Source organism: Oikopleura dioica, chromosome XSR (genome assembly GCF_907165135.1).
Source record: "Oikopleura dioica chromosome XSR, OKI2018_I68_1.0, whole genome shotgun sequence".
NCBI lineage: Eukaryota > Metazoa > Chordata > Appendicularia > Copelata > Oikopleuridae > Oikopleura > Oikopleura dioica.
In genome coordinates this window covers 9,209,422-9,232,444 of record NC_137294.1, presented here as the reverse complement: position 1 = coordinate 9,232,444, position 23,023 = coordinate 9,209,422, and the positions used below count along the sequence as shown (strand labels likewise).

The 23,023-nt window shown below is 42.6% G+C and overlaps 6 protein-coding genes across 11 annotated transcripts; 2 read left to right on the top strand and 4 right to left on the bottom strand.

Moving 5' to 3' along the window:
• The first annotated feature begins 3,184 nt into the window (after positions 1-3,184).
• Positions 3,185-7,447, top strand: LOC145710118 (retinoic acid receptor RXR-alpha-B-like). 4 transcript variants are annotated; one of them, XM_081787814.1, is made up of 6 exons: positions 3,185-3,390; positions 4,553-4,932; positions 5,183-5,440; positions 5,483-5,661; positions 5,773-5,938; positions 5,985-7,444. In XM_081787814.1, the coding sequence occupies exons 2-6, from the start codon at positions 4,555-4,557 to the stop codon at positions 6,300-6,302; spliced, it is 1,299 nt and encodes a 432-aa protein (XP_081643940.1). In that variant the 5' UTR covers positions 3,185-3,390; positions 4,553-4,554; the 3' UTR covers positions 6,303-7,444. The 4 variants fall into 4 exon arrangements, with proteins under 4 accessions (XP_081643940.1, XP_081643939.1, XP_081643938.1 ...); XM_081787813.1 differs by lacking the exon at positions 3,185-3,390 and adding an exon at positions 3,532-3,701 and having other exon boundaries at positions 5,486-5,661; positions 5,985-7,447; XM_081787812.1 differs by lacking the exon at positions 3,185-3,390 and adding an exon at positions 3,536-3,701 and having other exon boundaries at positions 5,985-7,445.
• A 109-nt stretch (positions 7,448-7,556) lies between these two features.
• LOC145710117 (chaperone Ric-8A-like) lies at positions 7,557-9,699 on the top strand. The gene is made up of 8 exons (XM_081787811.1): positions 7,557-7,767; positions 7,814-8,195; positions 8,238-8,532; positions 8,687-8,887; positions 8,933-9,140; positions 9,263-9,362; positions 9,404-9,467; positions 9,514-9,699. The coding sequence occupies exons 1-8, from the start codon at positions 7,580-7,582 to the stop codon at positions 9,597-9,599; spliced, it is 1,524 nt and encodes a 507-aa protein (XP_081643937.1). The 5' UTR covers positions 7,557-7,579; the 3' UTR covers positions 9,600-9,699.
• Positions 9,700-9,737: 38 nt separating this feature from the next.
• Positions 9,738-14,822, bottom strand: LOC145710119 (uncharacterized). The gene is made up of 7 exons (XM_081787816.1): positions 14,762-14,822; positions 14,568-14,677; positions 10,498-10,523; positions 10,386-10,458; positions 10,111-10,269; positions 9,975-10,069; positions 9,738-9,930 (listed from the first exon to the last, which is right to left on the bottom strand). Exons 1-7 carry the CDS (start codon positions 14,809-14,811, stop codon positions 9,745-9,747), a joined length of 699 nt encoding a protein of 232 aa, XP_081643942.1. The 5' UTR covers positions 14,812-14,822; the 3' UTR covers positions 9,738-9,744.
• A 148-nt stretch (positions 14,823-14,970) lies between these two features.
• LOC145710121 (uncharacterized) lies at positions 14,971-15,817 on the bottom strand. The gene is made up of 4 exons (XM_081787817.1): positions 15,662-15,817; positions 15,444-15,600; positions 15,283-15,373; positions 14,971-15,236 (listed from the first exon to the last, which is right to left on the bottom strand). The coding sequence occupies exons 1-4, from the start codon at positions 15,760-15,762 to the stop codon at positions 15,025-15,027; spliced, it is 561 nt and encodes a 186-aa protein (XP_081643943.1). The 5' UTR covers positions 15,763-15,817; the 3' UTR covers positions 14,971-15,024.
• A 46-nt stretch (positions 15,818-15,863) lies between these two features.
• On the bottom strand, positions 15,864-16,720 carry LOC145710122 (uncharacterized). The gene is made up of 4 exons (XM_081787818.1): positions 16,458-16,720; positions 16,342-16,416; positions 16,118-16,297; positions 15,864-16,075 (listed from the first exon to the last, which is right to left on the bottom strand). Exons 1-4 carry the CDS (start codon positions 16,647-16,649, stop codon positions 16,004-16,006), a joined length of 519 nt encoding a protein of 172 aa, XP_081643944.1. The 5' UTR covers positions 16,650-16,720; the 3' UTR covers positions 15,864-16,003.
• A 2,534-nt stretch (positions 16,721-19,254) lies between these two features.
• Positions 19,255-22,541, bottom strand: LOC145708229 (protein-glutamine gamma-glutamyltransferase 4-like). Of its 3 annotated transcripts, none has more exons than XM_081785883.1 (7): positions 22,394-22,541; positions 20,535-21,634; positions 20,177-20,490; positions 19,876-20,132; positions 19,675-19,835; positions 19,491-19,630; positions 19,255-19,446 (listed from the first exon to the last, which is right to left on the bottom strand). In XM_081785883.1, exons 1-7 carry the CDS (start codon positions 22,494-22,496, stop codon positions 19,302-19,304), a joined length of 2,220 nt encoding a protein of 739 aa, XP_081642009.1. In that variant the 5' UTR covers positions 22,497-22,541; the 3' UTR covers positions 19,255-19,301. The 3 variants fall into 3 exon arrangements, with proteins under 3 accessions (XP_081642009.1, XP_081642010.1, XP_081642008.1); XM_081785884.1 differs by lacking the exon at positions 22,394-22,541 and adding an exon at positions 22,066-22,199; XM_081785882.1 differs by lacking the exon at positions 22,394-22,541 and adding an exon at positions 21,719-21,843.
• Positions 22,542-23,023: the final 482 nt, after the last annotated feature.

The following is a 23,023-nucleotide window of genomic DNA, read 5'->3' as shown; positions in this document are numbered from 1 at the left end:
GGTCTTCTCCCGTCAGAATGACAGCTAGCCTCATATTGAAGACATCTATAACATACTAATCAAGGCGAGAATATTCAGCCTTGGTTACGTTTTTCGAACACAAAATCCCATTCATAATCGTCTGTGATCTGCACAAACGGATCAAGATGTCGAAAGACATTTGATAAACAAATTGATGTCCTTGAATCTTACTTTAGCGCCGTCTTCGCGATGATGAGTGGTCTGCTTTTCGGCGCGGCTGGTGTTCTTTGGTCAAGCTTCCAAAATACTTTTGTGAACATTATTTATATTATTATAATTGTGGATAAAAATACTCGCGAAGCTTAAAAAAGGCTACTCGCTTGACCGCAGATTTTGCTGAGAAAATCAAGGAAAGGGATAGTAAGAACAGAGTATTTTTCCTAAACCGTTGCATCAGCACGCGTCGTCCATAGCGCCTCTAACTTCTAGCGCCATTAGCAAGTGAGCCCCCTTCTAACTCGAAGTGGAAATCGCTCTCGAGTCTTTGGAGTCTCTTCAGAACTTTTCGAAAGAATTTACGGCACGCGAACACAGTGTCACAATGTCATTCATAAACTTGAACACGTTTTTTTTAAATACTTGAACCCATTTGGACTCTTTGTAACCGGTTGGGCATGGATTTTACCGACCTTGTCACGGAAATTTGCGATATGCAGCAGCTTTGCTTTTAAGTCGAATTATCCCGTGCCAGGACGTCCATTCCAAACACAAGTCGCTTAGTAAGCAGTTCCAGTTTTCCCCTGCCTTCGGCAAACTTATAATTTAGTGTGAAAAATTACTTGCATTTGCATTACAAACGTAGTATCTTAACACTTAGCCTGCTAGTAGACAACTGTACGAAAGTGCAGGATCGCTACATAAAGAAAGCTTTTAATGGAAATCCATGAACAACCTTTACTCAATCAACCGATTTTAGCGATAATTTTGCGATAGAAGTGGATTTGATAGTGGCGATATCGTATTTTTTGATAAATCCGAACGCTCAACGAGGTCATTACGGAGATCATAATCATGTCCGCGGAATTGTTGCCCGAGGCCGATGACACTGGAATCCAGTGACTGGATTTTCAAATCGCTTATCAATATTCAGTGCCGCCTTACTACGACTTCGGCGGCTGCATCGTCATCTCCTGGTTGGTTTTTATTCTCATGGCGTTTGTTGGTGAGTGCGTTTTCTTTATCTTACCTTCTTCACGCGAGAATCTGCGGGCGTAGAAGCAGGGGTCAACAAGTTCGTCCTAATATAGAGCAAACTTAGGCATGTTGTTTTCTTCTCCCAACTGAAGTATTTAGTGTGCATCTTAAGCAACAGATGATTAGATTAATTACAATTCATTACTTCGTTTATCAACTTTTACTCTCAGGAATCGGATCGATTATGAAGCAGCGATATGTGCAGTCAAATAGATACTGCGTCAAATTCGAGTCAGATGGGCCTGCAACTTATCAAACACGTGCCACAAAGTCCTTCACCAATCCTTCCTTCACTATTAGGCGAGGAGTCGTCTTTTCTTGAGATTTGTAGTTTTTATTTCAACTTTAAAATCTGCATGGAGAATAGGGGATCATCTAAAGCCTAATTGAATTTATGGGTAATTTGCGGAGCAAACTAATGGTTACATAATTAACTTTCTCTCGTACTTTTTATTTTTCTACTGTCAATCGAGTTATTCAAATGATGGCGCGTGTTAGCTGAACTAAGCAAACTCATTTACCCACATGACCCGGATATCCTGATAATAACAATTCTTCTTTTGAAATACGGGAATCTTGATTTTATTTTAAAAAACTTTCTTTATATAAAAAATCCCTCAAAATGTTCCTTCTGATAATTTATGATAAACCGGCTATATAAAAATCGGACTCCTTTCTAGCTCAGAATATATTTAATATCATGCCATCTGCGCAACAACATTTCGTCTTGAAAAAAAAATAAACACACTGCTCATGAGTTGTCATTCTATTTCCGTCTGTAACCAACAGTCGACAAAATGCAAGTTTGATCTAATGTTACCTTGGTGACCACTGGGCTGGGCAGGACTTTTATTACCGCTAAAATCATAAGATCAGAAGCTTTGTTTGAATGGATTATTTGGCGAGCAAGCCCACTTCTCAGAAATACTTCGGATAAATTCGGATGTACTTTCGGCGAAAAAGAAGTAACGAATCTTAGTCTAACATTCAAGGCAAACGTGAGAGATCTGAGAATGCAGGTGCAGGTTTTATGCTTAGTCGGCCTCGTTAATGTTGTTTACATGCGTTAGTTTTTCCATGGACATAGATTGCCCCTGCCATGAGTTTATATTGGACACAAAACGAACGGTTAATAGGAACGAGCAGCTTTTGGGAAATTTCAAGCTCAATGGCCGGAAAAAATATAAATTTTTCGCCTTCGAACAGCCATAGCTCACGTTATACTTTATGAAACCAAGGGATGAAGGTATCTTTCGAAAGCTCAGATTCTGAGGATTGGGGGAACGTAAAAATCATTTCGGAAAATCGACATTTCTGATTGGCCGAAAATTTGAAATAATTATTTTTGCCAGTCAACATCAACTTTTTTCAAATGTTTTTTCTTTCCCCCAATCCTCAGAAACTGAGCTTTTTAAAAATGTATCAATCACGTGATTTCATCATCTCTCACGTGAGATATGGCAGTTCGTAGGAAATTTATAAAAATGGTCTCAGAATCGCCCCAGGCAATGAAAAAAAGTTTTTTCCAGGTGATTTCTAGGTTTTCGATGATGACTAAAACGATCAACATAATGATTTTCCCCCTAGTTGAAATTTTTGTCAAAATCGAAAATTTATATTTTTTCCGACCAATGTTCTGCAAAATGAGATTATTCAACACCATGACATTTACAAAAACCTCAAAGGAAACTTGAAGGTTCCACTTGTAGGTTGTCTTCAGATTTTCGAAAAACAGGGCCGATTACTCGAAGAAACTTGAGGTTAATCGTAATCTACTCAGTATATAATATACTTGTCGTTGAAACTAGCTAACTTTTGCTAAATCGAATGGGCTCCGAGTTGAAGAAAGGTCAGGGCAGAAAAATTCTTTGGAGGCCAAGTGCGAGTGTGCGGATAGAATTCTACGGCGCGGGGGTTGCGATCCGCTCGCCCACGCCGCTCGAGATCACTCTGTCTCGCATTTGTCCTTACCCGGGCACGTAAGGAGTAGAGTGCTTGGAGCTCGGAGCAGCGCGAGAAGCACAGCGAGAGAGTGACCCCTCCTCCACCCAGAGAATACTCTGCCGCGAAAGTTGAAAGAAAACACGAAGAAATCCGGAAGTAAAATGCATGCGAGGCTGTTGTTGCTGCGCTGCTGTGCTTGAGAGAAGAAGAAGGCGAGAACGAACGACTCAAGTAAGTTTATCCAGGGATGATGGTGGCTCACCAAGTGGTGGACCGCGCGCCATTGGGGCGCTAGATCTGCCGAAAGCGCAGTAGACACTCGTGCCCTTGCTCGACCCTGCGCTCTTCTCACAAATCTCTATCCCCCTTCCCCCGTTATACACTACTACGAGTAAACGGTCGAACTAGCTCAAGGACGCCATTTCCAAAAAGAGTATAAGTCCTTCCCCTTTTCCAACGGGGCTTCAGTTAGATGCCAAAAGAGAGAACTCCTTCCAGAGTTGACTAGAGAGCTAGAATGCGCGAACTCGATTTTCTTAGAGGTAAGCGACCCCGAGCGACCTTCGCCTTCACGGTGGCGCTGAACACGCCGCGCCCTTGTCCAAGTTATGTAACTCACCTTCATCTCAACAATACCGTCTCTGCCAGTTGTTCGCCGGACAACTCGACTTACCCGAGTCAATGCGCCCCCTCGAAAATAGACTTTATGTTTTCGGTAACTGGGGCATATTTTTTTTTATTTCTTCGGCCCGCGAATCACAACTTAGCCCTTTCAGAGGCAGAGTAAAAGAGCAGCAAAAAGGCAAATAGAAGATTATTAATATTCAAAGTCATTGCGCAACGGTGAGTGAGTTTAATCCCAGCGATAGGGCGTAACTGTGTCATGAGCTAACAGACGAGACCTAATGTAGATAAGCCCGTGAGAGAATCACCCCGTAAAATCTTTCCGCACCAGAGTTCGGATTCCAAGGAGACCGCGCATCGATTGAGTTCGAGAGTTCTGCCTGTCAATGTCTAACGAAAGACTTATAAAGAAATCTTTACGCAATAGTCTAGCCAAGACCTCAACATTGCACATCTAGTTCTTTCGCCAAAGGCGTCAAAGATTTTCTAAGCAATTACGCTTCGATTTGTTTTTTACGAGACCGAGACAGTTCAAACCAGTTTACGGATGCTCTCGTATCACGATGACGCCAAGCAGCCTGGAGTCTGTAAACAGCTAAAAAATAATTTCTGACAATCGATATGTCTAAATATTTTGATGCTTACATAAGTTTTTTTTTTGAGATAGACTGAATTTAGATCTGCATCCACATCCTGTAGTTTTTACGACGAAGCTCTTTTCTCCATTTTGCTAGAACTAATCTTAGTATTTTAACACAAACTTCTTTAGAAATGGACCAGTTCATCGAAGAGATTCACAGAGATGACATTGATACAGGTCACCTACCGATGCCGCTTGGGAATCAACTAGGCATCCCGCTCCCCCATCACATGACCTCGATGGGCCAGGTGAACTCCATCCTAAGCCACAATCCTTTCGTCGTCGTTGGTCAATCTAATCAAAACATGTCGTCAAACATAATTCAACAAAACGATAATCACAACGTCGACGTAAAAATGGAAGCTGATAGCGTCGTTGATGTCAAAAGACCTCCGCGGTCGACGTCAAGAAACAGCGTTGGTGGATTAGAAGGAAACCGTATGTGTGTTGTTTGCCAGGACCGTGCAAGTGGCAAACATTACGGTGTTTTCTCTTGTGAAGGCTGTAAGGTGAGACACTCGTTAATTTAAATTTACATCAAGGAAGAGAAGTATGAACTCGGTTGACTCAGTATTTATTTACAAGGCAGACCTCGGTTCTCCTCGAACTGTTAATTGTGCGAGTGTAATCTCTAAGTACCAAAGGAAAGATTGGGCGAATTGTAAACACCCGCCCTATTAGAAAATACTAACTAGTGCAAAATTCTTTCGTAAATTGTATAATATACAGTCTACATCATAAAGTAATTCTTCCTTTCAGGGATTTTTCAAAAGAACAGTACGAAAGAGCTTGAAGTACACCTGCCGAGACGAGAAAAATTGTACAATAGACAAGAGACAGCGCAATCGATGTCAGTTCTGTCGGTATCAGAAGTGTCTCATGGCGGGGATGAAGAAGGAAGCTGTACAAGACGAACGAAAACGCCCTACCACCGAGGAAGACTTCGAAAACCCTCTTGATGAAATGCCAGTAGTAGATATCCTCGAGGCGGAGAGAGAATACAATGGACCAGCAGAGGTAGTCAAAATTTAAACTATCTCTCTAGATAATTTCATTCAGCAGTTTCACCTCCGTCACATCAAATGGGCAGCTAGAATTCCACACTTCAAGTCCTTGAGCTTTCACGATCAGAAAGTTCTCATAAAGACGGCTTACACCGAGTTGCTTATTCTCAACTTCGTTTTCAATCAGTCGAAGATTTCAAATCCCCAAACGATGGTCCTAGAACGATATCTCAGGTTTGTCATTGATTCTCTTGGATCGAATGCCTAATAATTCCAAGATTAGCTGTTTTGCGTTCGTCATTCTGGAGAACTCGTTGCTCTCTATACATCTAAATGTATTTATAGCTCTGATGTTATGACAAAGATCCGACAAATACAGCTGGACGAGACTGAGCGCGGTGCGTTGAAGGCGATCATCCTCCTCAACCCGGACTCGCGAGGTCTCCAATACCCCGAAACTGTTCTCTCGATTCGCGAGAAGCTTTACGCATCACTAGAAGCTTATTGCAAGGTAAATTGATATAGCTGGCTTGTGTCATCTAACAAGGATAATTAAGTCCACGTTTCCTGAACGAAAAGGCCGCTTTGCGCGCATATTGCTGAGGCTGCCCGCATTACGCTCGATCGGTCTCGAAGCTGAAATCGAGTCTGCCGTCGATTGCTCAGCGCTAGAAAACGTCGTTGATTCTTACTGGCGCTCAGCTCTTAACATAGACGCCAATGGCAACAACGACTCACTGAATAGTAACAATTTTGTCCAGCTTCCTTCGCCTGGTGCCGTCTCCAACTGTTCAAACACTACCTGTTCAAGTACCACAATGACGGACCAGAGCACCATATTTCCATTTAGACCATCTCCTCTTTCTTTCCCATGACCAGGTCTGTCGATTTGGTGATATCCACGCGATGAAAAGTCAACCAGCTCATTGTTGCACGAGCATTGAATTTTTATCGTTGACCCTAACAGAAATTAAGTATCACACACTGTACATTTTTATATTCTGGCTTTACAAAAAACTACAAGTCTTACCTGGCCGTTAATTCGTAAAGGTCCATCTCTTTATCTCTGTAAAACCTTCCATTCAAGTTATTTCATTAATTCTAGCATTTATTTTCTTATTCCCATCTATTTATTATTTATGAAAGGCTATCTTCGTAATTGGTGCCCGAGTTTCCTTTGAAAGCCCCTTTACTTCTCCTGTTTCCAATGAGTCTCAATTTGAGACGGCATTCAACAATCAACTTAAGTTTTTGTTTTCTCTTCTTTAACCCAAACTCTGTCATCATGAAAAACTACCACATCTCCCCAATTGCTTCAAAAACCCCAAAATCAAAATATGATCCCATGTAATCACTTTCTTCTAAAAGTTTGTTTCGCTAAAGTTCAAAGTTACCTTTTAATTATTTGTTTTCTGCTATTTAACATATTTCGCGAAGTTCATGTTCAAAGCTTTTTTCGTTCTCATTATGTTCACGCACTTGATTATATCGTATTTTCAAGATCATCCCCAAGAAATGACTTTTGGTCCAAAAACACCGTATTAGTGTCCAAATTTAAGGAGGTTCTCTGCTTGAAATCTCGGCAGGTCAAAGAAAATATCTTATAGTTTTGAGTTCTTAATGATTTTTCGCGCCGCCGGGATTTTCTGCAGCTCCTTCCGAACTTTCTCGCTTCCCCGCACTGTCTATATCTTTGTAACTAGAAAAAGTCCAAATCCAAAGCCGAACTTACTTGGCGGTAGACTACTGTCATGCCTTTCTCGGTCGATTTTAAAATTGACTTGAGCATCGCCAGAGATTTTCAAGCTCAATCACAATCTGCTCTATCATCAGCTCAGTAACAAGAATATGTATGTTGTAGTCTCGAATGAAAGTTCACCACTATTCCTAGTGATACTATCTGACTGGTTTATATATTTATTATCTTTTTGAAGAAAGCCAAAAAGTCTCACAAGTGCTCGTACCCTTCACTTATGCTAAATAAAATGGAAATTCAAAAAAACAATCGTTTAATATTGATCGTCTAATCAAATCAGTTCTTTGAAAGAACCTCTTTTCGAAGCAGAGTATACTTATCGAGAATTAGAACGGCGCGCTGAGCAAAATCGATTCTGACCAGTGACGAGTGAGCTAGTGATATTTTCTTCAGAAAATGGTCCATTCGAAATCGAATTTGGAGGAGTTTTGTGAACGCCTAAGGCACGTGCCTCCACCAGAGCTAGAGAAGGAGTCAGATGAAGTGCTCGCTGAAGTTTTCAATATCGCTAAGGAGCAGATTTCCGATTCCACGAGTGGAGTACCGCCCGTTGAAAGCCTCGTCATTCTTTCACGCATAAGGAGGTAAAGGCTCTTCACTTTAGCAAACTTGATTGACCAATATGCAAAGGTTATGGCAGTCCAGGCCAGACGACGAGATATTCGGTATTCTGCTGGAACGGTTCTTCTCTGGCGATGACGACAACGACACGCGACTTCTAATAATGAAAGTTCTGGCCAATCTGCCCGTTATCAACGACACTATGACCAAGGGGCACTTCTTCTCTTACGCGGCCCTATTTGTAGACGACGTAAAAGAGAGAAGCATATCATGCGACATTGAAAATTTCCTTTTCTGCAGAATTCTCTCGCTGGGCTCGATAATCTCCAATAACTTTGTGCATGCAATGGTAGATTGCCTCGATGAGCTCTGTTCTTGGATGGTATGCGCCGCCTCGGCCGAGCATTCTCGAAGTCCTTATCAAGTCAAAGTTCTCAAAGAGCTATCCAAGGTAAGCACGTCTCAATTATCCAAGACAATACCAACTCTGCAGGTTTTGTTTGTAATTTTCTGTCAAAAAGAAGTTTCTTCGAATGAATCCAACTTTCAAAAAATCCTATTACCTATTTCTTCACTCTTCTCCATTATCTCGCAACGCTTCAATGACCAATCAACTCAACTCGTCGACAACTTAGTACAATTACTCGAGCGCCTTCCTGACAAATTCCTAAAAGATGCTTTCGACCTACCGCGCGATCCACTGGCTCCCTTTGAAACCCATTACCATAAGCTGGATCTGTTCTATGAGCAATTTTATCGCAGAGTATGTGGAGACACGTCTTTTCTGGGTAATTTTATGAGTGACTAGTACCCTTGTTTGTCGTTTAGTAATGTTGCTAGATGTTGTTCCCCTTCCGTATAGAACTGGTTGAACTTGGGTTTCGTTAATGTCGTTTTCTTGTCCTAAAACTTGTCACGAGTGGCAATTAACCTCAATTTTAGCTGACAAAGGAGAACTGCTTCCCTTCTTGAAAGTTCTCTGCTCGCTGACAAGTTGCTCGCGACACGCTAGAAAGCGTTTTCAGAAGCTTCTCAAACTGGAAAAACGCGACTACCAGAAGCTCCCCAACGACCGTAACTCGTTCTCCGGTCGATTGATTTCCCTCTTTACGGACACGGACGTTGACATCAAAACCCTTGCCGGTAAGTTTCACTACTTGCAAAGGACATTTAACGAGCTGCTTTTAGCCCAACTATTCATGATCATATCGAAGAACAAAGTTCAGCGGTTCATCGATATAACTGGTTACGGCAATGCGGCGGGCCTTCTTTACACGAACAGCGCCTTGTCCGGTGAGAGTGCATTTACGCAGCTTGACTACGCAAGTAGCGACGATGAAGACTACCAACGCGATATTGAAATCAAAAGCCAAGCAAACAAGTTAGCTCGCAACAAGTAAGTTGAAATAAGGCGCGACAAGGAACTCGTGGACCATTGAGGAGCCAGACGTCTCTTAGGTTCACTTCACAGTAGACGCATAATTATTCTAAACGACGCGATAAAATTATTTTTTGAAGAGGAATCGAAAATCCCGAATATAATCCAACGACTGGAAGAATAGAGCCACAGAAGCTTGACATCTTTGCTGGGCTATCCGACGAGCAAAAAGAGTGGGAGGTAAAAAATGTTATTTTTTCCGTGATTTCAGGATAATTTAGGCTCACCAAATCGCGAATCTGTTCTGTCGACTTGGCGACAGTGGGCTACAACCGATGGGAGTTGGTAAAGACTAACATAGGAATCAACTCAATAAAATACTTCTTTTAAGATGCTGATGGTAAATTCAAACCGATGAGAGAGCTGGCCCACGAAGTGAATCTCCCCAGTGAACTAACAGACTCCGACTCCGATTAGCCGAGTTTGCGCAAGCATCATTCCATTCTTTCTCTTCTCTTCAGTATTTCCTTCCTTCATTCAAGACATGTTTCTCAAAGTAAAGTACAATAAACTATTCATCAACTTATGTTTTTCAATTTTTTTGTATATGCATGTTCTTTATTCACGAGGAGCGGTAAACTGAGGAGTAGTATTTTGGGTAAGGATCAAATCGTAGGTGAAGCCAGCTCACTCCCGATCCCTCTGTCGATATGTACGTCTTTGAGGACTTTTTAGCCGCTGCTTGTCCGTGAGAACTCCAGCGTTTCAAGAATGCTCTCCGATAGTCTACGCTCGCTTTTCGGAAAAACTAAAACGACTCTGCAATTTTCCATGATTAATAATCTTGCGAACCTGTGCGATAGACACAAACGATTTGGCATTTTGAAAATCGAAACTTCCTTCCGTAGTTCTCGGCGGGACTGGACAGACGAGGAGCGAATCACCACCTATTTTTCATTAAAACGTTAATTTCAGCGTCCTATAGAACCTAAATTTGGAAATGCGCAAATGAGACTCGTCTCATCACACTTTTTCCAATGCTCTCGGAAAGAGACTGTATCAGGCGTTGCAGAGGCCAAGTGATCAGCTTTGATAAGAATCATTCCAAAGACGTTCTCTGCAGAAGACGATGATAGTGCAGGGGTCTTTTTCACCATAAGGAGCATTCATAATTAATAATTATTAATTATAAATCATAATTTAAGTCAGAAATTTAATCAGATCTTCATGTTCCATATTTATGCCTTATTGGAAGCCTTTCCTCCATTCTGTACGCTGAAAATGGAGATTCAATAAGTATCTTCTCGAATTTATCCTGGAAATGTTCGTTTTGAAGCTAAAGCACATTTCACATAAATCTATGCTAAGCACGAACCAAGTCGAGAAATTCTCTATGTGTGAGGTCTAAGTGCTAAAGTCGGTTAGAGATCTGATCAGGATCTCGCGCCGCGCTCTTCTCTGCCACTTTTACGTTCACTGCTTCAGTCCGCGCACAGTAAAAGTGCAGAATACACGTTTTATCGGAAACTACCTTTCTCGTGTTTTATTGAAGAATACAGTAGAGGCTACGACTAGCTGCAAGAGAACCGTCTAGTATAGAGAGCATACCGCAGTACTTAGACGCTTACATCTGGTGACAATACGCTAGGCTTCTTTCTTCACTGGACTCTTCCGAACTCATCGTTCGCCCTCATCACCGGCACTTCCTGCTGCAAAGCTAGAAGTGTTATTTACTTGGTGTGACCACTCGCCAAGTCGATCGAGCGATCTTCCGCCGTTCCCGTGTTCGATAAACCGCTGGAGCTCGTGAATCAAGTCGCGTCCGCGCGCCGCACAGTAACCCTTCTGTGCGCACTAACGAGGTCAGTCAAAGTTGTCAAAACCCTAACTGCCGCATTTATCGCCGCGACACCGTGGAACTCGTCTCCGACCGCGCCTGAATTGCTCATTTCGCCGCCGGCCCCCTGGAACACTCACACTACGTGAAAAAGTCGCCACGTGCGCCGCTCAAGGAAAACTCCAGTTACTTGAGCGCTCCGTAAAGGTACAATATCTTCGTTGTGAACCCTTTACCGCAAATTCCGTTACGCCGCGCCGCCGATTTTGATCAATCCCGCCAACGAAACCCCGCGAACTTCGCCGATCTTAATCTACAACGACATCTCGGCCCGCCAAAATGTCTTCTACCAGCGCCTGTTACGCGCTCATGCTCTCTGAAGACCAAATCAACTCGTGCATCTCTCTCTCGTCTCGCCTAAGGGGATGTCCGTGGACCCAGAATACGTCGCTGGAGTTGATGCCTTCGTTCAACCTACAAATCGCACCGAACTACGCGCACTTCTCGGAAAGCTCACCTTCATCCGAGAATTTCTCGAAACTCGAATGTCCGAGCGGATCGACACAAGTTGCTTCTCGCAGCTTGTTTTTCAGCTCAATCAGCTCAACAAAGATGGCGATTTCACGTGGACCACAAAAGCCCAGGAGGCTTTTGAGCGCGTGAAAAAGCGGCTCCGTACAAGCCCAGTCATCTCGTTTCCCGATCCCTCACTCGACTTTCTTCTCTGCACTGATGCTTCTGCAGTTGCCGTCGGCGCCGTCTTACTTCAACAGCAAGATGGATTCGACAGAATCGTCGGCGTCGCTTCTCAAACTCTCACTTCCGTCGAGCAGCGCTGGAGCTGCACGGAACGCGAGGCCTACGGCATTTTGTTCGGCGTCCGCAGATTTCAGTACTTCCTACGTGGCAAGCCCTTTGTGGTCAAAACCGACCATCGAGCTCTTCAATATATCGACTCGGTCGACCACAAGAACGCAAAACTGGCCCGCTGGATGGACGAACTGAGCGCGTACAGGTTCATCGTGGAGTATCTCCCTGGCGAGCAGAATGTCTGGGCAGATCTCTTCTCGCGGCCCTTTGGCGTCAAAAGGACCCTCCGTCTGACAATCAGAAGTCAGCCGGTAAATTTGTCGACTTCGGTGGCCTCCGCGCTTACATCCCCAGCTGGTGTACCAAGGATACTGTTATCCCGCCGAAATCCTCTCCCTCGAAACCGCTCCGCGAAGGTCTCACTCGCGCACTTACATGCTCCACTGGCGACGAGTTCACCCTCAACCAGAATGTCGAAGATCTCCTTCAACTTGCTAATGCCCAGCGCGCCGACTCGGGTTTGGCGAAGCTCATTGATGCTCTAGAAAAGCACAAACGCGACCCAAAGCAAGTTCTACTCGACAAGCGCGATTCTAACTACGAATTGTATCGCGTCAACTGGCAGCATTTCCGCATTTGTTCCCGTACAAATGTACTTCTCCACGTGCGCAATGGTAAAAAGCGCCAAGTTTTACCGCCTAAACTCGCGATTGAGCAACTTCGAAAAGCTCATGACAACTCAGCTCACCCTGGTGTACCTCGAGTAATCGAATCTCTCAGCAGCTACTGGTGGCCTCGCTATCAAGAAGATGCACAAAACTATGTGCAGAGCTGCATGATTTGCGCGAAGCGCAAAGGTAACCAAGGGCAAGTGGCTCTTCCTCAAATGCAACATGTTCCCCGCGGCTCTAAGCCCTTCGAAACGATCATGATCGACTTTACCGTCTTCCCCAACTGCTCTGGCAAGCGGTTCTGCTGCACTGTTCTCGACACATTCACGCGATTTTTCGTCGCTCGAGCTTGCACTGGGGAGCGAGCGATCGATGCTGCACGCACAATCGTCGAAGAGGTGGTTCTACGGCATCAAGTTGTGCCAAAAATCGTCAGTTCTGACCGTGGTACCGCATTCGTCTCTGCTACTATGAAGGAACTCTACTCTCAACTTGGTATCACGCCGCAGTATCACACCGCTTATCGCCCTGAATCTACTGGTAATCTTGAAAGGTCCCACAGAACCTTCAAGGACATGATTTTCATGTTGACTCATGAGCGAAACATGACTTGGGTTGATGCTGTCCCTTACTGCGTCGCCTTCATGAACTCTCACAGGAACAGGTCTACTGGTCAGGTACCTCATACTCTCGTTACTGGCCGTCGCCCTAACTTCACAGTTCCTGAAACTCTACATGACCCCGATGTACGCTCTAACTCGCCTGAAACTTACGGCAAAATCGTCAAGAAGCGGATTCAAATGCTCTCAAAATTGGCGAAAATCGCCAACCGCTCCGCTGACCTGGCTCTAGAACGCCAACATAAGCGTCTTCATCGTGCTCGCCTTCTCAAATACGGCGACATGGTTCATCTCTACAGACCCGTCACTAAGGCTGCCAAGGACTCCAACTGTAACTGGATAGGCCCTTACAAAGTCGTAAAAGCCTCCGAATCGGTGGTGAAAATCGTCGACGGAGCCGACTTTTGTGACTGGGTTCACCGATCTCATCTGCGTCTGGTACCTCCGCGCAAAGATCATCTCAAATCTCCCTCCGACCGCGCTTTAGAACAAGAGCTCGTCTGTGGCGATGATCTTGATTCTCCTCAAAATCGTCCGGTCGGCGCTTCTGGTTCATATTCTGAACCTCTAGCAAAATTACCAAAGGTTGGGAGGCCGGCTGCTGAAAAGCAAAAAACAACCTCTGGCAAGTCTACTAGAAAAAAGAGGAAAAGGGCGAGTCCCGACTCGTCGCCTGATCCGAAGCGCAAAAATTCTGCTTCAATTCCTCCCTCGACTGCTAGAAATTCGACCGCTTCCGCCCCTCCAACATCAACTTCAACTACACCTCGCTCGACCGACTTGGTGGAAAATAAAGTTCAAGATTTACCTGGTGAGACGACTTCTGCTCCTCGTGGCTGTGCAGCAGACTCTCTAAATGGACATCATTTGTCTTCGTCATCTTCGTCAGCTGATCTTTCTTCCATCTTCGAAAATTTGACCGTCCGTGGTGGTCGAATCAGGAAAAAACCTTCTCTGATTCAAGTTGACCCAACTCGCAAGAGTTATTCGTAGAAAAGGAGGAGTTTTTTTAAAAAGAAAACTCGTCTCGCGTGTGTCTACTTCTTCTCGCGCTCTGATTGGCTGTCGCTGTCCGGAAATGGTTCGATCTTCGTCCGACATTTCTCGACTTTTCGACTCTGTGCTGGTGCAATTCCGACGCCGCGCCGAGCTGATTGGCCGCCTTTCCTTTCTCCTTTCCCTTCTGCTCAACTAAGATGACTCATCTCTCCGACTTCAACTCTTCAACTGAAGATTCTCGAAACGTCTCTAGAATCTGGGGAGCTGTGAGGTCTAAGTGCTAAAGTCGGTTAGAGATCTGATCAGGATCTCGCGCCGCGCTCTTCTCTGCCACTTTTACGTTCACTGCTTCAGTCCGCGCACAGTAAAAGTGCAGAATACACGTTTTATCGGAAACTACCTTTCTCGTGTTTTATTGAAGAATACAGTAGAGGCTACGACTAGCTGCAAGAGAACCGTCTAGTATAGAGAGCATACCGCAGTACTTAGACGCTTACACTATGTGTAACAGGTTTCCCTTTGCGCGTGAAGTTGTAGAGCGACTGCGTCGAGGATAAGTGGTGTTCTTCCATTGCGATATCGGTCATTCTCTTGTGGCTCACTATTGTCGTAATTATGCTGAAATTAGACTATCTTTTAAATCTTTCATCGCATCAACGCCTCTTTTCCGGCGTTGAATTACTCATTTTTGTATTTACTTACATGCAGACTATCGAGATACAGAATAAAATCGTAAATACGTTCACCGACATCGAGGTTGATGTCTTTTGCTCACTACCCAATCAGCTAAATACGGCCGATCTTGACCTCGGGCGTTCAGAAAGCGAATTTTGTCTCGTATACGCGCAGATATCATGAATTCACGGATGATTGAAAGTGTGATGAAGAAAGTAGAGATCTTTGAGAAAGTATAAAAGGATCGCATTTATTGGAAAATGATATAAAAATACGGGAGAGCAGAAAGTTTAGCCGATGGGCGCTAGCGGAAAAGCACCATTGGCGACAGATGTTGTTGTAATAGATGTCGTAGTAGTGGTCACCGTCGTAGTCGTCGCGTCAGTGGTCGTTGTCGAAGAAGTGCCACAAGATTTTCTGAGATCTTGGTAAATCATCAATGATTGCATGTCTAGACCGGCTCTAGTGACTCGGCCGTACGGATCAAGCACTCGTCGATTCACTAAAATTTTGATAGTCTCAGATTATTTAAACATAGCCGAACTAACACTTGTTCATCAGATAAAACATCGACAGCGTTTTATAATTAGAAGACAGCCTAGTCATCATCATCGGAAGAAGGGGGATAACATCGTCAGACTAAGAAAGTATAAGACGGTCTTCAATGATGGAAAAATTATCGATTCGCATGATTTGAATCGAGTCCTACCGTAAACATCATCATGTACGTTAGGGCTTTTGTTGCGTCGTCGCATGTGTCGCTGTTTTTAAGAAGCAAATACTGTAAATAATCTGCTGACTGGCCATTCCCTCCTCCGGCCATCAGAAAAGGAATCGCCAACGAGCCTTGCATCGATCCATATTGCCTGAAAAAAGTAAGTGCCTTTTTTCACAATTCAGATTTTTCGTTATTCTCTGCAAACTTACGTCATGAATAAAACATTTGGATCAACCTGTGGCCCCTCCTCTTCACTCTCTTCCTGGCCTCTTACAGACAAAACCAGTAAAAAGCTCAAAAATCGTTTCATTTTCCTCGAAAAATTTGATCTGAGATCTCAAGGTGGATTTTTAGCTTTCGAGTAATTGCTACTCATTTTGTCGCGCGACTTCTAATCAGAAAAGTCTTTCCCCCGCAGCATTTCGACTATTTTAGATGCGCAATTATTCTTATTAGCCCTAATATTCAGGCTATTTGGCATTATTCAACTTTAAATAATGATGAAACTCTATTTGATTCAAAGGCAAGAGTTTTTATTAGAGAACAAGCTTTTAATGGTGCTCTATTTTTCCATCTTTTTCTGACCAGTAGATGTGTCCTTGATGAGTTCCATCGTCTTCAGACTTAATTTTTTGATGCAGTTTGTTTGTTGATTGAAGACTTACAATAAAGGAGTAGTTGATTTCGAATATTCCATCGAGCTTGTGAGCGCTGCAGTGAAAATGGAGATCGTGACATTTTGGGGAGATCCAGCTCGATTCATGCTCAGTCCATTGTTCTGAAACTATCTTCTTTTCCTCTGCGGTCAGCTCGCAAGAAATTCCTTTCCACGTCTTTATTTCTTGCTAATATTCAATTACGTTCCTGAATCATAATAATTTTAAGTCACCCCAGCTTGTTTGTTGAAAAGATCCCTGGCAGATCGAATAAATCCAGGAATGATGACATTTCGGCAATGCCTTTGCTAAAAATTGCCATGATAATTGAAGCTTTATTCGAACTCACGAGTAAAAAAGATTCACATGTGTACTGGAACATGATTTCGTCGGGGTCTGCTTTTTGGATACTCAGCATCCAATATCCATTTCGTCCTTGTCCTTTCAAATTTACCGCGCTGGCAATCTGGTTGTCATCTTCGTAGATCACAGATGCTCGCCCATAATCAACTACCAATTCCTCTTCATTAATATCTTCCATTCTCTTTTAAATGTAAAAAACACACTCTGACTTCGTGTGTGTTTTCTGGCAGCAAATACTAAGCTCCCACGCTGGTTTGGGACAAAGGATTTCACGATAGTCAAGCGGAAAATAAGATTTATAGGTTCTTTTTGATGAAATCTTTTTGGTCCACTGGAGATCAAATTGACTGCATCCTTCAGAATTTTGATGTCTTTCTTAGCTTCCTAAGTACACAAATAATAAAAACTGACCAGTGGAGAAGTCGGTTAATAAAGCTGTGACACATTTATAAGACCCGAATGAGTTGAGATGAGGTCTAAGCATTATTGGAAACAAGATGCCGTGTGTGGCACTATATTCATATAAAGCTGAAAACGGCCGCATATTATAATCAGTTGATTTCTCAGAGAAATGCCGCGAAAGATTTATGTTTTTATAAAGAAATACATAATAAGTGTGAAAGGAAGCGTCTTTTTTTCTGTTCTAGTTGGTATTTTCTACATTTTTCTTTTGATAATGTAATGTAGGAGAAAGAAGTTTGTATATTGACAATGATTTAGTTACACAAGCACGAGCACGAGAATTCATAACGAATACTCAGAAAGGTGGAATGAACGTTCTCATAATCAAAGCTCTGCATGTATAGAAAGATGCAAAGGTCTGCCTTTTTTCAGCTTTATACCCTAACCCTAAATCATAAGGCTATTGTGAGTCGAACGATATGGTCATGCACTATATTGGCAACGAACCATTTGGGTTTTACTGTCAATACAAGAACCTCAGCCGTAATCATTTTACGTGCAGAAGAGAGCTCAATCCGAAATTATACGACTCCTATCACTACTGCCCAGTTTGGTTCGACTCGATTCATTGTGGAAATTGGATCAGTAAGAATTCTAATACCTTCACAGATGAAACATGTCTCCCTGGAAATAAAGGTCGCTATTTTTAATTTTATCATTTCTAATTCCGATATTAAAGATTCTTTGGGCCATACTTTACCGCCCCTCAGTCAGTTCGAAGCTACCGAGCTCAACTTTAGTGTTCCACTTTTCCTAAAAGATGAGGATTTTATTATATTTCCCAATTTTTCGTTGCGATTCATTTCTAAAATCCGAAATGAAATGAAGGAAACACTGAAAGATTACCAGATGATTCACTATTCGTTTTTGACTGGCAACTTGAACAGATCATTTGAGATCTTCGATGTCTTCTCACAAATCATTCATCTTGCATCCCTTCCTTTTATTTTGATAGTCGCCTACCGAACACAAATGGAGAAAAAGCTCACCACGACTATGAACATTCACCTAATCCTGTCGTCCACTACTCACAGCGTTGTAAGGGAACTGGACGAGTGTTATTGCTCTGGAGAAGATATTATCCACTTCTGCAAGATTTTGCTCATTTTTAGGGAGTACTTTCCTCTCGTGTTGGTTACCGTCATGACAATAGAAGCAGGCTCAGCAAAAGTTCGAAATAGAGTTATTTTTCGAAAGCGAGACTAAAAATTTGAACTTGAATTTAAGTAAGACCTATCTCATAGATTTCAGATAACCTTTCTAGTTTTGGTATTTACTGGAAACAGCATCATACAATATTCATAAGAAGATGATAAGTGTCTTTAATATAACTGCTTGGCTTTTCCCATCTATGGCAATGACCCTGTGGATTTTGGATAATCAGCTAAAAACGACAAACGCGACTTTTCTTGAGGGATTTCCCAACGATTGCATCAATGGTTTCATTTTGAATATTTACGGACTCTGCAGCAGCGCGATTGCTGTTCTATTCGTTTTGAGAATAATATTTATCTTATGGAAAAAGAGAGCGGAAGCTTGCAATCGAACTGTTAACCCTAATTTACGATTTATCAGTTTGGTTGAACTGCGCATACTTGTTTTTACATGCTTTTTGAAATCAACCTATTACAGAGCAACAGCAATTGTTATTCCACTATTTGGTTTACAGCGATTATTTTTCTATTCCTTCGACATCTCAGAACGATTGAAATTTATTGAGCTTGAACACCTCTCGAAGGGTAGAGTTATAGATCACAATTAGGAGATTATTTCTTTCATCAGGAAACTGGAGCTTGATGGATGCTTTTTTAATTGGCGACTATGTTGGTTCAGAAGAAAGCAAAAAGGATCAACGATTTTGCTTTGATAACAGCTTGGCTGTCTCAACGAATGAATCTTATACGAGTCAAAATATGCCAGACGTTTATTCAGAAAGTCGGTTACGGCCAGCGGTATATTTCTTTAAAGAAACCTTTCCCGCCTTCTCGAGTATATTTTGCTGTCTATATATGATAATATGTAAGTCTTTGATAACTTTAATTTTCACAATTTGATAAACTGCTGATTTAGTTCAAGAAGAAAACTGGAGAATGGTGGAGGAGTGGTCTTATCGAAAGAAAAAGTCGGCGAAAAACTCTTATCGTCTAAGCAGCATATCTGAAGAGATGATGCTATATGATTTGCCGGACAGAGACGACCATGTTTTCAAAGACCTTCCAGAAGAAAATCCACCTGTCGACGAAGAACAGTTTCACTCTCTTCGTTCAGATGAAGAAATCTCGTTGTAACTCGTAAAAATAAAGAAGATGAAGCACTTGATAGCTTTTTTTGTTTATTTTCTAATAAGAGGGAATTTTTGGGCACGTGATTATTCGACGACATTGATGATTGCTTGTCCTTTGAGATCCTTGAGTTCCTGGGCATCGATATCAACAAGAAGCATTCGCTCACCCAATTTGTGAGGCTTGATTTTCAGTGATATTTCGGCTTCCTGCTTGGGTTCAACGAAGCCTCTAAATGTGAAATTAAGTTTTTCGATATTCATAGAAAGACAAACTCTAAGTCAATGCAGGTTGGTCTTGTTAGGCCAGCGCCTTCGATCGTGATCGTCAGGTTTGTCAGATCAATATCGAGCGGGTTCGTAAAAATCACACTAGCAGTAAGCTCCTCGCCGAGTTTTGCCTCTTCAACGTCAAACTTAAAAGATCTTGGTTTAATTTAGAATTACTTTTATATTCAACCTCGATGCGCACTGAAGACTTATTGAAAAATTGGAATTCCAGCAGTTCAGTGTATGTCTTGCCACCAGTAGTTACACAGGCATCAAGTCGCATCGACATTTGGTCGTCAGCAAATTTGCCTCCGTATTCTGTGTAAGGAACAACCATTGAGTATTCGGCCGCTATCAGAATCATTTTTTAGAAAAAAATAATGCTTCTTACATTGCTCAGCTGCGATAGTTTCATCGTCTGCCTCTTGAACTGCTACCAGTTGCCGCTTTTCGCCTGTATAAAAACAGGCTCTAAGAGCGCTGTTTACGTTCGCAGAAATGTCAGAGCCCGTCAAGTTGGCGACCCTGATAGAGATTGACAAGTCTTCGCCGTTTTGAGGCACTTCCGGTTCAAGCGAAATTTGTATGTCAACCTGTTTGCCATCTTTTTCGCAGTCGAGGAATTTAGAATAGTAACTTGGGCGAGAACTGAAATTTGCGTGAATTCATAAATTGTTAGGAAACGTTCAAACCTGAAAGCATACGCAGTCGAGAAAGCTTCTCTTTCTTCTTCTGTACCTTCCTGATACTTGTAATCGTCTGTGAGCAAGTGACGACTGTAAGAACCGATTGCTTTTGTAGAAATGTTTATTCCAACGGATCTGTTTCGTCGCGATCCCATGGATTTTATGTACGAAGTGTCACCGTCTTGTTCGACTACCCAAGTGACTCGGTCAGCGTTGACTTCGCCGAAGACAAAGCCTGTGTCATAACCAACGTAGATCTCTCCATCTTTAATCGCCTTCAGCGGAGCAGGACCACACTGCATCATTCCACGGGACTCTTCCTTTCAAAAAATCATAGCGAAAATAAGTACCCAATTTTATGTACCTGTGGTGTTGCGTCAACTGCAGCCCAACCAGCGTAAACCGCCGGCCAATGGCCTGTTCCTCTGAGCCATACTTCATTCCAGACGTGGAAATTCCAAACAGAGTCGCTGGACAAGCCCTTCACCTCGTTATTTTTTTCGTCGACGAAATCGTCGATGGTCATTGTATTGTCTGTATCGTGCGCGGACGCAAAGTTGGTCACGGAACGCGCTGGAATGCCAATAGTACGCAAGAGAGTGGTCATCACACCAGAAAATACCCAACACTGTCCGAATTTCACGTCAGACTTCGTTTCCCAGTACTGTTGCAAAATTTTCACGGAACCGGACCAGGTTACTGGACTGACACCGCCGTCGTATTTGCCAGACCAGTTACCGGTAAGAACTCCTCCTTCGCTAGAATTAGCTCCCGCTGAGAGGATTCGCGAAAGCCAGACTGGATCTCTCGTCTTTTGGAGACCTTTCTTGCCCTTGATTCGGGGATCATTTCCAATCAGATACAAGGCAACGTCGAGAATATCTTCTTCGAACTGGCCAAAATTCCACATGCAAGGGCTTGAGTACTGAGTTGTTCCTCGCCAGATTCCTCCGTGCTCGTTCAAAATGTATTCGTCGAGTGCATCAGAGTTGTGCATAAATGTCTCATCCGTCTCATTCCAAGGGTTACAGATGAAAATCAGATCTGGCTCTTCGTCAAGGCAGTGGTCGTCGCCGGTTTGAAGATATATTGCGCATTTGTATCGGCCTATGAAAGCATTTGCAGGAGAATGCAAGGCCATTTCGACGTTTCCCCCGTCAACACTCAAAAACTCCAAGCCCCAATCGTAACTTGGTGGCCCATCGACTTTGGAAACAATTATGTGGCTCCCGTCCGTCAAGGAAGGATTTTCACCGTATCGGAGATCAATCTTTATCACATCCTTCTCCTGGTCAAAGTCTCGATTGAGTTTAGCAGTGAAGATAACTGGCTCTCCTCTTCTAACAACCATCGAGTTGTCCTTGCGGACGTATTCTCCAGTGTGGTGTTTGTAGCCATTTTCACGGCGGCGCCAGTCACAGTCAGAATTCTTCTCGTTCAGCTTGATAGCAGATGGCTCTATTTCTAAAATTTACAGTAAGCTCCAATCTTTCGTGTAAGAAATTATTTAAAAAAAAACAAACAATAAATCGGAAATAATTATTTTACCGCTTTTAGCCTTTTTCGAAGGGGGCTCATCACTTTTTTCGCCGTACCAAAGACCAGTTACCCTAGCCCAGTATCGCGTAAAATAGCTATACTCAGTACTCATAAAACTCTCTCCGAAACTAAGTTTTTTTTTTAACTGCGCTCGGATCATCCGATGCCCCCGTAGGCGAAGTGACTGAACCATTTTTTATAACTTTCGTAGCGCCTAACAAAAGGCGAAAATGAGTATTTCTTTTCACCGCAATATTTTATTTATGTGCAGAGCAAAAAAATTTCCCCTTTTTTGCGATTTTTAAAAAAATCTAATATTTTAGTTATAACGATTTTTAGAGTACCCTATAAGTTACCATTAACTTCGGCCGGAGGTGCTTCCTCTCTCCACCTTCCTCTGTAATAGTTACGCAGCCAGTCGTAGTAATATCTCATTTTTGCTCGGGTTTGAGCGTTGAGGAGGAAGCAATACGAAACTCTGACGCTATGATAAAGAAAAATGCTGAATCTGCCAAGGCAGGGCTTATCTGAGGGGCGTTAAGAAGAGAGAGTTCAGCAAGATCAGATTCACTTATTCTGTAATAAATGAATAAATGCTTTTTCAAGTTATCATCATGAAACCCTAACCCTAACCACTTACCCCATGATTCATGATATTAAATCCTAACCCTAATTGAGACTTACTCTTTTCCCAGCGCTGTCCGTTCTTTACCCATCCAAGACTACGATCAGACTTAAAGTTAGTCTGTCTCTGCTGAAATTGTATCTTTTTCTCGGAGTAATACATATCTGGATAATCACCGCGAAATTATTCTGTGCTCAAAAATAATAGCCTCCAAAAAAGCTGAACTATTTAAAATTGGACTTATGCTTGGGTTGTCGAGTGTATCAAATTAACTCATGGTTCAAATCATGGGAGAGTCTTACGTCGATTATGCCGTTGTCGATTCGGGAAGCCGTGATTTCTTCGTTGGCGCCATAAATGACGGTACCGTCTTCTATAAAAATTATTATGCCGATTCATTTGGACCTCTTCGATTAAAAGTACCGCATCTATTGATATATATACAGATCAAGTGTTGTTTGTTCTTCTTCTGAATAGGATGCGGATTAATTTGATTAAAGACTTTTGTGAATCGGTTCAGAATCTTCCAATAAGCTTGAAATCATAAATAAATATATTTCAAAAGCATTAACTTTCATAATTCCCTTAACTTATGTCCGTGAGAAGCCCCGAGACGTGTAAATCCTGGTTAGTTGAAGTTGATGGGCGAAATTGACAGAAAATCAGAGAGTTAAATAGGGCTTGAAGCG

What these genes read in the sequence shown, in the direction of transcription:
- LOC145710118 (XM_081787812.1), top strand. Translation starts at nt 3,677, where the DNA reads ATGCGCGAACTCGATTTTCTTAGAG. An exon ending in AATACAATGGACCAGCAGAG is followed by an intron (nt 5,441 to 5,482) that starts GTAGTCAAAATT and finishes AATTTCATTCAG; the next exon opens with CAGTTTCACCTCCGTCACAT. An exon ending in GTCCTAGAACGATATCTCAG is followed by an intron (nt 5,662 to 5,772) that starts GTTTGTCATTGA and finishes ATGTATTTATAG; the next exon opens with CTCTGATGTTATGACAAAGA.
- LOC145710117 (XM_081787811.1), top strand. Translation starts at nt 7,580, where the DNA reads ATGGTCCATTCGAAATCGAATTTGGAGGAGTTTTGTGAACGCCTAAGG. An exon ending in TTCTCAAAGAGCTATCCAAG is followed by an intron (nt 8,196 to 8,237) that starts GTAAGCACGTCT and finishes CCAACTCTGCAG; the next exon opens with GTTTTGTTTGTAATTTTCTG. An exon ending in ACGAGCAAAAAGAGTGGGAG is followed by an intron (nt 9,363 to 9,403) that starts GTAAAAAATGTT and finishes AGGATAATTTAG; the next exon opens with GCTCACCAAATCGCGAATCT.
- LOC145710119 (XM_081787816.1), bottom strand. Translation starts at nt 14,811, where the DNA reads ATGTCGGTGAACGTATTTACGATTTTATTCTGTATCTCGATAGTCTGC. An exon ending in TGTATCTCGATAGTCTGCAT is followed by an intron (nt 14,678 to 14,761) that starts GTAAGTAAATAC and finishes GTCTAATTTCAG; the next exon opens with CATAATTACGACAATAGTGA. An exon ending in CGTTTGTGTCTATCGCACAG is followed by an intron (nt 9,931 to 9,974) that starts GTTCGCAAGATT and finishes GAGTCGTTTTAG; the next exon opens with TTTTTCCGAAAAGCGAGCGT.
- LOC145710121 (XM_081787817.1), bottom strand. Translation starts at nt 15,762, where the DNA reads ATGAAACGATTTTTGAGCTTTTTACTGGTTTTGTCTGTAAGAGGCCAG. An exon ending in CCAAATGTTTTATTCATGAC is followed by an intron (nt 15,601 to 15,661) that starts GTAAGTTTGCAG and finishes TACTTTTTTCAG; the next exon opens with GCAATATGGATCGATGCAAG. An exon ending in GTTTTATCTGATGAACAAGT is followed by an intron (nt 15,237 to 15,282) that starts GTTAGTTCGGCT and finishes TCAAAATTTTAG; the next exon opens with TGAATCGACGAGTGCTTGAT.
- LOC145710122 (XM_081787818.1), bottom strand. Translation starts at nt 16,649, where the DNA reads ATGGAAGATATTAATGAAGAGGAATTGGTAGTTGATTATGGGCGAGCA. An exon ending in CATGTGAATCTTTTTTACTC is followed by an intron (nt 16,417 to 16,457) that starts GTGAGTTCGAAT and finishes GGCAATTTTTAG; the next exon opens with CAAAGGCATTGCCGAAATGT. An exon ending in AAATCAACTACTCCTTTATT is followed by an intron (nt 16,076 to 16,117) that starts GTAAGTCTTCAA and finishes CAAAAAATTAAG; the next exon opens with TCTGAAGACGATGGAACTCA.
- LOC145708229 (XM_081785883.1), bottom strand. Translation starts at nt 22,496, where the DNA reads ATGTATTACTCCGAGAAAAAGATACAATTTCAGCAGAGACAGACTAAC. An exon ending in CGGACAGCGCTGGGAAAAGA is followed by an intron (nt 21,635 to 22,393) that starts GTAAGTCTCAAT and finishes TGTAAATTTTAG; the next exon opens with AAATAGAGCCATCTGCTATC. An exon ending in CAGTTGACGCAACACCACAG is followed by an intron (nt 20,491 to 20,534) that starts GTACATAAAATT and finishes ATTTTTTGAAAG; the next exon opens with GAAGAGTCCCGTGGAATGAT.